This window comes from Micropterus dolomieu, linkage group LG04 (genome assembly GCF_021292245.1).
Source record: "Micropterus dolomieu isolate WLL.071019.BEF.003 ecotype Adirondacks linkage group LG04, ASM2129224v1, whole genome shotgun sequence".
Lineage (NCBI taxonomy): Eukaryota > Metazoa > Chordata > Actinopteri > Centrarchiformes > Centrarchidae > Micropterus > Micropterus dolomieu.
Genome location: NC_060153.1, coordinates 9,925,949 through 9,937,496, shown reverse-complemented (window position 1 = coordinate 9,937,496; position 11,548 = coordinate 9,925,949). Strand labels below are relative to the sequence as shown.

Here is an 11,548-nt window from a genome sequence, read left to right as displayed (position 1 = left end):
CGCTGCTCAGTCATAGAAGTTCATATGTAATTGCTGTGTTTCCAAAATCTTCTTTCCATGAAACCGAACATGTAAGAAACAGTTGGCTTCTTACCACAGAAACAGAAAACGCCGCCAGGCATCCTGCCGACAGAAACCAGTGTCGTTTCTGACTAAACTGACCGACGACGGACCAATAAAAGTGTTCAGGAGAAAAAGTGCATCACATTTTGTCAAATACTGAGAAATAGCTGAACATTAGAAACAACACTCTTATAATAAACATCTGAAATATCTTCTTTTTTTTTTCTCACTAGTGCAACAACAGACTGGATCAAATAAAGTGAAACGTTATTAACCTGCAGGCAATCAAAGCTCTTAAAACATCTAATAGATTTCACAGTAGCAGAACAGTTAAGAAGGCAACTTAATGATTGATGCTTGAACACAAACATGCCAACATTATACACATCGCTCTTTTTTTTATAGAAATAAATAGCTGAATTATCATCTTTATCCTCTTCTTAAATAATTTCCATCTCTATATGACTCTGATGCACATTTAATATAAAGTATCTAATACACAACTGCAATTTCAACACTACTGTTATACATAATATAATTCTCTATCTTTCATTCAACTTTGGAGAGAAAAGGCTTACAGAATGTAACCTGTAAACTTTCATTTTTCCACTCATAAGTATAACCTTAATATTATAACATCAAATGTTGGTCCTTTTTTTTTTTCTTGTTTTTTTTTTACAAACATTATGTACAGAGTAGCTGATAGTGAAGGCAGGATTGTCTAAAACTCAAAATCATTAAGTGCTGTTGTGTTTTCTCTATTGTGTCAGCAAAGTTATACATCTTTCCCACAAACATCGTTCCCTCAATGAAACCAAGTGGACAATCAGTACCAGTGTAGGTTAATAATATGCAGTACTGGAAGAACATGAAGAAATGCCACACCCACAGCTGTTCTCACATATTGACCTGGAACATCATCACTACAATATGCAGCTACACAAGTCCTCATAAACATTTTTGACTATGAATCAGACACCGAAAATAACAGCTCACAGCTTTCCTCGTCAGTTTTTTTCCCTACATGCCACACACGTCTGCTTGGCATTCCAGGGACCCTTCACCTTGCTCTGTTGCACACTCCGCCCATGGATGTGATGGTGTGTTGTGACAGGGCTAGTTGCCTTGTGCTGAATGAGGTGTGCCAGGTAAAATGAACAAGTGTGTCTTAAGGGAAGGGACAGGACGTTCTGCCTGATGTGTGAATCATTTCTCAACCTGTTTCGAAAGCGTGTGCGCAAAGTCAAAGTGATTGTAAGCGTCTAAGGCGAGCTCTGTTTAAAAGGGTACTCAAGCGGTGATTGTGTATTGCACTTTCAAAATGTTTGGGGACTCGCAAGAGACTGATGCAGCAAATCCTGACTTTTGGTCCCTAGTTTGGGTCAAGCTCCTACCCTTCTCATTTCTATAGACCCTCTTTGCATTGTAAATGCATCTTTCCACACATTTTTATCTACATGCCCACAGCTTTGAATGAAGGTTTCTGTATTCCGAGATATAGCATTATGAGGGCTACTTACTCAGACATGCCAAAGCTCCTCCAGAGCCGCAGCAGACAGTATACAGCCGTTTTCACAGGCTGGGCTGAGTAGTACTCCTCATGAAATATAAACTGATCTTGATGTGTAAAACTGTTGGAACCCCCTTTACGTTATCTGCAACACAGGGGAGTGCACGCTAAGTGTCCCCACAGTAAGTATCGCTACTCATACTGCTTGAAAATGTCTGCAACATAGCCATGCATTGCAACAAATCAAATTTGTAAATTTGTATGTGATACCAATGACCAAAACGGCAAAGGTGACACATGTTCTGCCCTGCAAAGAGTACAAAGTGGATTATCACACCAGCTGTCCGTTGGCTGTGTAGGTGCTTGGAAAAACCAGCAGAGGGAGCCAGAGGCTGCCAGCTGAAAAATATAAATAAGGATTGTTCAGGGCCTCAGCCATGACAAGCACTATTAATAGGAATGGCACTATTTAGTATGAGAAAGTATGAAACTCACATGATATATAAACACTAACATCTATCGTATATACCTGGAGACCATGTTTGATATGACACACAACACCCTTATGTTCAGTAAGAACTGTTTACACTCAATGAAACATAAGCTAGTTTTGAGTAAAAATCTTCCTTACATGGTCCCTCTTCCCTCATTAATGGCACATTGGAGAAAAATGCTCACTGGAATGAGGACAAACACTGTTACAAATGGCACTAGGTTTTGAGAGAAATGCATTATGAATCATCTTCCAGCCTTGTGAGTGAGTAGAATCAGATACTGCATCCTGTTCTCGCTTATGAACAGGTCTAGAGATACTATAACCATCAAAACACTGAGTCCAGGTTTGGGACATGATGCTGTTCATGTGAGGAAGCAGAGGATGGTAGAGGAGGCTAAATGCATCTCTGCCATGCAGCCAGAAGACTGTCAAGGTCTGTGTGTTACAGGGAGTGCTGTCCTTGCTCTCTCTGTTGTGCCTGGAGCTGGTGCAGCATGTTTCTGTTGTGGGTGGAAGCAGTAAGTGTTGAAGGTTGTCTGTTGTCCAGTTTAAACACACATTAGTGCAGGGCAGGCAGGATGAAAGCCATTTAATTCATTCCTGGACTGTATGCATTTGCACATCCGCTCACACGCAAACAAAAAAGCTGCTGTCGCAAGACTTTTAACCTTGTACGTCTGTAGAAAGTATGAATGCTTGAAAATGTGCTCCTGCCCACGAGCTGTTGGTGCTGAAGGTAGTCTCAAGTATATGTCAAGCATTGTGTGGATGCAGACAGTTAAATACAGCGCTGTCACCTGGCTCCAGGCGTTTCAAGAAAGGGATCTGGCTCTGTGCAGTGACACGATCCATTTTTATGGTGAACGCAAAACACGACTGAGAAAGAGGAATCTGACAGTTTTGTTGGGTTATTTGAGCCTGTAAAGTCTAAGACAGGACCTTAGTTTGATATATAGTGCCATTGTTAGTCCAAATATGCCTCCTGACTGGGTTTCAGTCATAACCGGCATGAAGGAGATTTTGATGTACCCTTACTGAATAGTGAATGAGTTTTTCTGTTTGATTTTTGTACTGGTGGAGGATGCACATTGAGCCTCGGCCCTGGTTCATCCAGGTTCATGGCGTTCTTCTGTTGTTTCTGTCGGTGCTGCAGACGTATTAAACCCCATGGAGTGGGCTCAAAACAGCTGGGTCTTTTTGATTGACTGGAGCCAAGTTTGCGCTTCTTCAAGACTCGAAGCATCTGCACAAAAGACGTTAGCAGAGGCTGTCTGCTTTCACATGGAGGATTTTGGAGAAGCCAGGTCTCTTCTTCAGAGCCTGAAAGAAAAAAGGGAGGAAGGGCCATCAGAATCATTTTCTCAAAGGTGTCCTCTGGATGACTTTTTTCTAAATATCTGATGCTTTCATGCCTTTATGTTTTCTGACATTAGCAGTGTGTACAATAACTGATGTCTGATAAAAAGCTATAAAAAAAACTGTAAAGCACTGAAGTACAGCAGGTTAAGGATGACGGTCTTGCTTCAGAAGCGCCACCTCTACTCACTTCAAAAAAACGGATGATTAAACACGAGAGGATCACTTAAACAGGGAGGGACAAAAATAAATCATTGCTGTTTGCAGCTTTTGGAGAGGTTACCTAACTGCTGTGAGCAACCCCACCATCTTGAGTGTAATATCAAAGAAGAACACACTGCAAACTGACTCATAAAAACAAAACATAAATAAAGACCTGGGATTTCGCAGCTTTTACATCTCTGTTTGTGTGTGGTCAGCTATAAGAATGACCCGAGCCTCTCACAATAAGCCTCTGAGTGAGTTAACACCAGCGCATCCACAACCAAACCATCACTGGGACTTCAAGGGTTGAGTCATGGTTTAAATGTTGTGTAGCTGTGACAAAAATAGATACATCTGATCCTCTGTACAACAACTGGCAAAGCTGTTAGTCATGAGCATACAATGGTGCAAAACGCCAAGGACATGTTGGCTGAAAAAGAAACTAACACAAGAGAGTGCAGACCTACATTAACAAAGCTAATCTCCCCTTTAGCCATTACATTCACAAAGTCAGCACTGCACTATGGCAGTAGTTACAGTAATACTACTAATATAATACAGGGCATATGTTCCCTGTCTTCATTATTTCTGTGAGTTGTAATGTATGGTTCATCAGCTGACATGTATGTTAAACTGAAACAGTGGTGTGCTGCAGGTGCTGTATTTTTGATATGAGACACAGAGGTGCTTTTACCTGCAGCTTGTTAACCATCTCATCAAACAATTTTCTAGCTTCAGGGCTGTTGGGGTCCTCAAAGTAGTCTTCTATGCCAATCTGAACCACAATGGACTTCAGGTTGCGGCAAACGCCTACACGAGTGGAAGGAGGATTTAGGCGGCATTAATTATCATATGTATTTTTTTTTTTTGCATTCTCATAATAAATTTGTACTTACAGCTATGAAAAGTAAATGCACTGTAGTTTTCCATGATATTCTTGAAATAGGAAAGAGGAGGCAGACCACAAGGGACTGTGACAGCAAAATAGTGCAAAGAAATCTTGTGCTGCTGATTTAGCATTCAGCATTTTTCTTACAATTATAGGTGCCTAAATGTAATCCTAACTTACATTGTTTTAGAAGCCGACCCAACACCATAACCTAAAACACTATGCAAAATATTTGTATTACCTGATTTTACTAATAACCATAACAAAGAAACCTGTAGGATGAATCAAGGCGTAGCTCTCATTAGGCTATCACACAAATAACACATGAGATTAGACTGTACAGTGCATTTTATATTAAGTTAGAGGGACACTATTACAGTTAACTGTTAAATGTGCATTCACAAAAGGTTTTTGGGCAGAAGGCCTACTGTAGTTAGTACAGCAGTATCCAAACTCACTGTTGAAGTGGAGCAAGGCTTTGGGGGTGACTGGCGTGGAGCTGAGCACCAGCATCTCCAGACCTTTCAAGCCCTCTCTGCAAACCTCTGCTGCCACCTCCTGGTTGATCTCGCTCACATGATCCAACTCCAGCACCTGCAGGCGCATGCAGTTCCTCGCTGGTGGTCGTGGGGTTGTGAATGGATGTAAGGAAATACAGAGGTGGGGAAGATAAGTGGGGGGAGTGTCAAGAGAATAACAGCAAAGGTTACAGTAGCACATAAAGTAAAGCCTCGTTTAAGGTCTCAATCAATATTGCTTAAAATGCACACTGTTAGAAAGACAATGTCAATAGATTGAGCAGATACTGGTTAAATATATTATCTGTGCATTCCTAGTCTTCTCACATGACAATAATATTGTTTAAACCTCTTACCATAATTGTTACATCTGTCCCCTTAGTCATGATTTAAAAAGTAGGGTGATTATATTTGAATACTGAAACATAAACATCATGAATAATGTATTTTTGTGCTGTAGATTTAACCACTGAAAGGAAATAAATTATACATAGAATAGTTGTTTTACAGGCAATGTTTACCTAGAGAGGCCAGCCCCTGGATGCCACATCCAGCTCCGCCTACACCAAGAGCACGGAGGTGTGGCCAACATCTTCCAATCGTCTGCAGGCATCGGTTACTGAAACGAGCAGGTTGTTGACTAAAAGAGACAAAATATGATTCCATGATCATTTATTTAATAATCCAAAAACCTTGCTATCATAACAGAAAGCATATTTCGTATTTATCAAAAGTTACAAAGGTACAGTATATTTCTGTCTATTACCATGGGTGTAGTGGCGCCACCTGTAGGGAGATGATGTCTCTACAGCCTGCTCCGAGGGCCCAGATCACCTCCTGGCCAACTGGATCTGTTGCGCTTCTAGAACACAAGTATAGAAAATTTTGTTTATATTACACAGCATAAAACTGAATGCTGTCTTATGGGCTTATTAAAGCAAAGACAGTGGGGGTAAAACTGAAATATTTTTGCATGATGCAGGGGACAGGGTGCATATTTACAAGAGAGACGGGAACTGGGTGTACTTGGCTACCTGTAGGTTACAGCCTGCAGAGCTCGGCAGTAGCAGCTTGCCAGCCAGAGGGAGCGATCGGTCAGCAGGTTGGGGCAGTGTGAAATCTTCAGTATCAGCAGGTTACTTCCTGTGGCCTTTAACAACGCCTCCAGACCTTCCTCCAGACAGCCACTTAGATGGAAACGTAAGGGAAGGTCAACAAAAAAAGATTGACAGAGACAGAGCAGAGGAGGTGATTTTCCTGGCCTTCACAGCAGCACTTCTACCATTTACAGCACCTACCAAATGTTCCTGCAATGTTTGCAGCAATTTATTCATGAAACAGCAATTTAAGAGCAGCTTTAGGCTGTAATGTGCTCTGTCTCATTTATCTAAGCAACTTTACTTTTTCAACTCATATCAAAACATCTGCATTCAATCACTTATGTTCCCTTCGCTGGCTTCCTCTCATCAATCACTGTTTGACGAGTCATTCAGGATTTCACTCAGTTCAACAGTCTGCAAAGCAATGTGATTAGAGAAGCCAACATAATACACAATGTAGTAATAATAACCCCAGTGGAAAAAAGTGACTTTTTTAGAAATTGTGTGCAGCTGTAACTTCCTCCGCATACCTGTGTGTCTGTTTCTGCTCAGTGTGTGTCTCACCGTGTGCTTTTAAGGTAGTCCTCCTTGGTTTCCTTCTTGCCCCGCTGTCTTGGTTTGAGGTTTTGCAGGATGAGGGAGTGTGTCTGAGTGCACCACTGAGACAATATGCTCAGGAACTTAGAGAGAAGCATAGAGAAGAACATGGGAGTGAAAATCTTCATAATAAACAGCAAAGAAGACACAGCCAAATGCACCACATGCTACTGCTTTGATAATGCCACTGACTATTGACTGCATACAGTATCTAAATGGTCACTATGCACCTTGGAAGAAATGCGGGCGTTCTCCAGCAGCACTCTGGTCCACACAGCTGGGTGACGAGCCACAAACTTCCAGTCACGGCAGACCTCAGCAGCTCTCAGCAGCGTTTTTGTATCCAGGTAGGTGAAGATGCAGAAGAGAGCAGCACGCATCTTCAGGATCTCTGGACTGATCACCTCGTTGGATTTGGACGGGCTCTTTTCATGGCGGCATGGCTTGTTGTAGACCCCATCAGACCGACCTATGGGAAGAAAAACACAATGTGAGTTGATCTAAGTTAAAACAAAGGATCCCAGCATTTAATTTGGACTTTCAGGTTTCAAGGATTTATTACAGGATATATTCTGTCGTGTACTGCTGTACCATGACCATGAAGTTCTTTCTTAAAATCATCAAAATGGCAGATAAGACAAGAATCCAATATTGAACACATTCAAATCCATGTAACTTTTCCTACCACTAGCAGTGCTCCTGTATAGTTTTATTGTCGCACACGCAGAACAGAGACTGGTAAAAGTTAACACAATGAAAAATTAAAGGCATGAATATTATAAAGTTTAAATCCTTATTTCTGGCTTTAACCAAACAGACAATTTCAGTCTTCACTTGGTCCAATATGTAAACATGTTACTTCTTTGAGAAACCCAAGTGTCATTCCAGCCTCAATTATGAATTTCATTTCAATGTCATCCAATCTTGCTTCTACCATCTCAGGAAATTTGTTGCATTTCACAAAACCGTTTAAAAGGAAAAATTCAAGTAAAAACCACTTAAAAAAACGGTAGAAATGTATTCTGTCACATGGTGGCGCCAACCTTCAACAAGACACTAAATGAGATTACATAATTTTTTTTTCTTCTTTTCATCTTTTCATGCTCTCTGTTGCTATCTATTGGCTGATACCATGTGTCCAATCCAAGCCCGTCTAATTCCTCCCAGCAAGATTGCTCCTAGATGACTCATTTCATCTTTGGCCTTGGAAGGCGTCTGCTTGAAACCATCAGGGCTATGAACCATTACTTACACTCTCACTCTCTCTCTTCCTCGGTCTCTCTCTCTCTTACACACACGCACACACACACACACACACACACACACACATGCACACACACGCCGCCTACGCTCAAGACTGCCAAATGAACTAAAAAAGCCAAGCTGTGTGTTACATACTGAGAAAAAACTGTGTGCTTAGAGATGCATACCATCTGATAAAACCTGGCAGACTCTCCCAATAAGAAGAACTACGTCAGAGCAGAGGAATGCCAGTAACGTGGTGAGTGTTACGTGAGAAAAACCTTTGAGTTAATGGGACAGTCATAGCAGTTCATGCAAATTTGTCATAGGGCTCTGGCCCAGTTTTGTTCCTTCCCAGACTGCCTCAGTCCACCTGGTATTTAGAAGAAACCCGACAGCAGGTGGAGAAAAATGGAGGGCAGCAGCAGTGAGTTTAAGGATCTTGGCAGGGTAGTAAGTTAACAGAGAGATGTACAATCTGTGGTGGATCTGAAGAAATGTGCAGGCATGACTGGCGGTCTGATTTGGCTCACTCGAACCAGAGCTTAGTATGAGACAAAGAACTGAGATGATACAACAGGCAAACAGCGCTCTCGCAAATACAGACATGCTGAATGTCTACCAAAGACACAGACGCACAAAGAGAAGTGTATAGCAACTACAGCAATGTATGACTTGGTTACTCATCATCTATAACAGACATACTGGTGGTAAACAAAATTGTATAAACCCCTCATGTCAGTAGACTTTAATACAAATTTTATTCTCCTTTTTTGTGTAAAAATATGGTTCTAATGTTTTTCTTTGCCTGACAGAAATCACTTTGAATTACCTCTTAGTTTGAAATATGCTACACATACTTTTTGTCAATGCAATGCTTGACATATAAAATATTGTTTCAGTTTTTTGATTGATGCACCTGCAATTTGGCCACATACAGTATAATTTTGGCGTCTTTGGAGCCCTGTTATTTGTCTCACGCTGCTTTAAAAATCACATATCAGAGTGCTTTTGTATAGCTCACAATGCAACTAATTGGCATTTTAACTAGACAAGTTAAGTCAAGTCAAGTTCATTTATAAAAGCCAAAATGACAAGTTTGTCTCTATCCTTAGACCCATGCTGTGGATAAGACAAACTTCCAAAGAACATTTGTGGCAGTACTTCAGAGTTTAAGTAATTTTTCATAAAGTGTTCACACTGTTGTGTCTACACACAGCAGCAGATATGAGGCATCATTCCTCCATGTTTACCATATATGCTCATGGCTGATCCACACTCACTTTGTAGAATGAGCTTTGGTCACTGATACAGCTCCAGCAACATTACAGCGGCTGCTACTCAGCCTGACCTAGATCCACATCAGTGACTGCTCTCACGGGAGTCATTTTAAGGCCTTTTATTCTGTGAATCCTGGTTCCCATGTGTCTGAGCCTCTGGCTGAAATGTTAGATTGGAGAGAGTTTGTGACAGTGTGTACATTTCTAACGGGTCTGAACAGTTTCCCAGAGAGCCGTTACCTGTGTTAGGGCGATATCCTGCCCTGCCGTGGTGAGGATAAGGAGCGGCAGATTGCTGGACTTCAGCCACAGCTCTCCTCTCTTGTTCCCACATCTCCATCTCAGACTCGGTGGTCCGGGAGCCTACGTCTGACACGTCCCCTTCCTCACCTTCAGTGCTGTTCCTGTAAGGCCGCCGCTGCCAGTTCTGGATAGCCTGTTTACGAAGACCCCAGTTCCTTGATCCGCCAACGCCACATCCAGGGGACCGCTCGTAACCCCCCTCACCCATTCGACACTGCATGTGATAGTACTGAGCCTCGGGACACTCCTCCATGGGATGCATCTCAACGCTGTCACTGTCGTAACCTCCAGAGCCCTGTGAGACAGACTTGATCCGTCCTGATGCTCTGCAGGAAAACAGAAGGAAGTGTACTATAAATGATGAAGAGAGATGCAGAGAGTTAGATAAGAAGATATATACAACTCTCATGTCTGTTTGTTAAATATGAAACTAGAGCTGTTTAGCTTAGCACAAAGACCAGAAACAGGGGGGAAACGCCGAACCTGGCTCTGTCCAAAGGTAACAAAATTTGTCATTTAAAATGACAGATTGTGGTTTTACCAGGGGTTATGTAATGGCCAAGCAACCAGCAACCAGCAAACAAAATATAACATGTTAATTAGTATGCTGTAAAGGTAATGTATTAGTAAAGCACCTTTCAAAAACAAGGTAATTTAACGTGTCTTACATAAAACATAAAAGGCATTAAGACAAGATATAAAAGAAACACAAGCCAATATAAAAATGGAATATGGAATGGAAATGAAATAAAACAGAAGATAAAAATGAGCTAAAATAGAATAAAACAGATTTTACAGGAGAATAAAAGTTACAGTGCAGTGGAATATATGAATGGTGGAATATATCAGTGGCAAACAGAAAAGTCATGAGCCCTGTTTTGAAAGAACTTAGAGTTAGAGCAGAATTCACGTATTTTGGGAGTTTTTTCCAGATATACGGTGAATAAATACTAAATGCTGCTGGTAGGTACTATACGACTGAAGTAACAGCTGTATTTCAGAGGATTTGTAGTAGATAAGGGCAGCTTTGTACTTATGTACTGCTACAGTACTTAAAATAACCTCCCAACTAATACATACTGTATAATGAGCAGTTACAGATATCAGCCTCTGAAAAAGTAGGCCATATTTCTTTCTTTTCTCCATTACATCTTCAGCACTCCCTCCTCTGTCCTTCAGCACAATATTAAGAGTGGAAACATCTGCATATATCATTTTAGGAGTAAAAATGAAAGAGAATTACAGACGATACTGCAGGTATCGCTTAACAGTACTTGCAGTACCAGAAACAGCTTACCGCTTATCTGTACTTGCAAGAGAAAAGGATGCACAGAAGATGAGATGTGTGTAATGCAACATACTGTATGAATTGAGATTATGTAAAACCAAAACAGTGCTATGTGTTTTTGATTTCAACAATCTAAACTGGGTCAGTGAAAAACTGGGGTTCATTACAGCCTAATTAGCTGGCTGTAAATCAGTAACCTGATAAAAACTGCTATAATGTTTTGTCAACAAGAGACATAATCAAACAGCAAGACATAATCTGCAAAACGTAATGATATGAGGTGATCACAATCATGCAAAGCAGTTGCTTATTAATGAGTTCAGCATGTGTATCCAGAATGCAAAGCAGCACCAGAGAATAAATATCTCTGTATATATAAAACTCAATAACCAGTAGAAGAAACACAGTCCCTCCTGTGTCATGTCACTGCGTGACACTAATATGAGGAGGTGGCTTTACACTTTAAAGAAGTTAAATTTGAACTATGAAAGAATCAGTGATAAATTAAATTTACATTAGAATATTTCTATGTTGTTTTGAATTGAATCAGAGCACAGGAGCCCAAACAAAACTGATTTAGCAACTTTAAGAGGACACCTCTGAAATATTTCCATGCAAAAACTGTTTCCATTACTATTATATATAAAACATATAATATATATAATTAAAGAAATAGAAAATTTTAAAAAGACCAAACTACCA

General features: G+C 40.7%; 1 protein-coding gene and 1 long non-coding RNA gene across 3 annotated transcripts in view; one reads left to right on the top strand and one right to left on the bottom strand.

Moving 5' to 3' along the window:
- Positions 1-6: 6 nt before the first annotated feature.
- Positions 7-11,548, bottom strand: part of fbxo41 (F-box protein 41) — a 50,265-nt gene continuing 38,723 nt past the window's right edge. For both annotated transcript variants that reach the window (XM_046047654.1, XM_046047655.1), the window contains 9 exons: positions 9,496-9,884; positions 6,964-7,202; positions 6,701-6,816; positions 6,071-6,223; positions 5,803-5,898; positions 5,558-5,676; positions 4,977-5,135; positions 4,324-4,439; positions 7-3,389 (listed from right to left, as the gene is read on the bottom strand). In XM_046047654.1, the coding sequence (XP_045903610.1) occupies positions 3,327-3,389; positions 4,324-4,439; positions 4,977-5,135; positions 5,558-5,676; positions 5,803-5,898; positions 6,071-6,223; positions 6,701-6,816; positions 6,964-7,202; positions 9,496-9,884 (1,450 nt within the window). In that variant the 3' untranslated portion in view covers positions 7-3,326. The remainder of the gene's footprint in view (positions 3,390-4,323; positions 4,440-4,976; positions 5,136-5,557; positions 5,677-5,802; positions 5,899-6,070; positions 6,224-6,700; positions 6,817-6,963; positions 7,203-9,495; positions 9,885-11,548) is intronic.
- Positions 6,801-10,206, top strand: LOC123969888. Its single transcript, XR_006824811.1, has 2 exons — positions 6,801-7,223; positions 9,601-10,206. It is a non-coding gene; the product is annotated as an uncharacterized LOC123969888 (long non-coding RNA).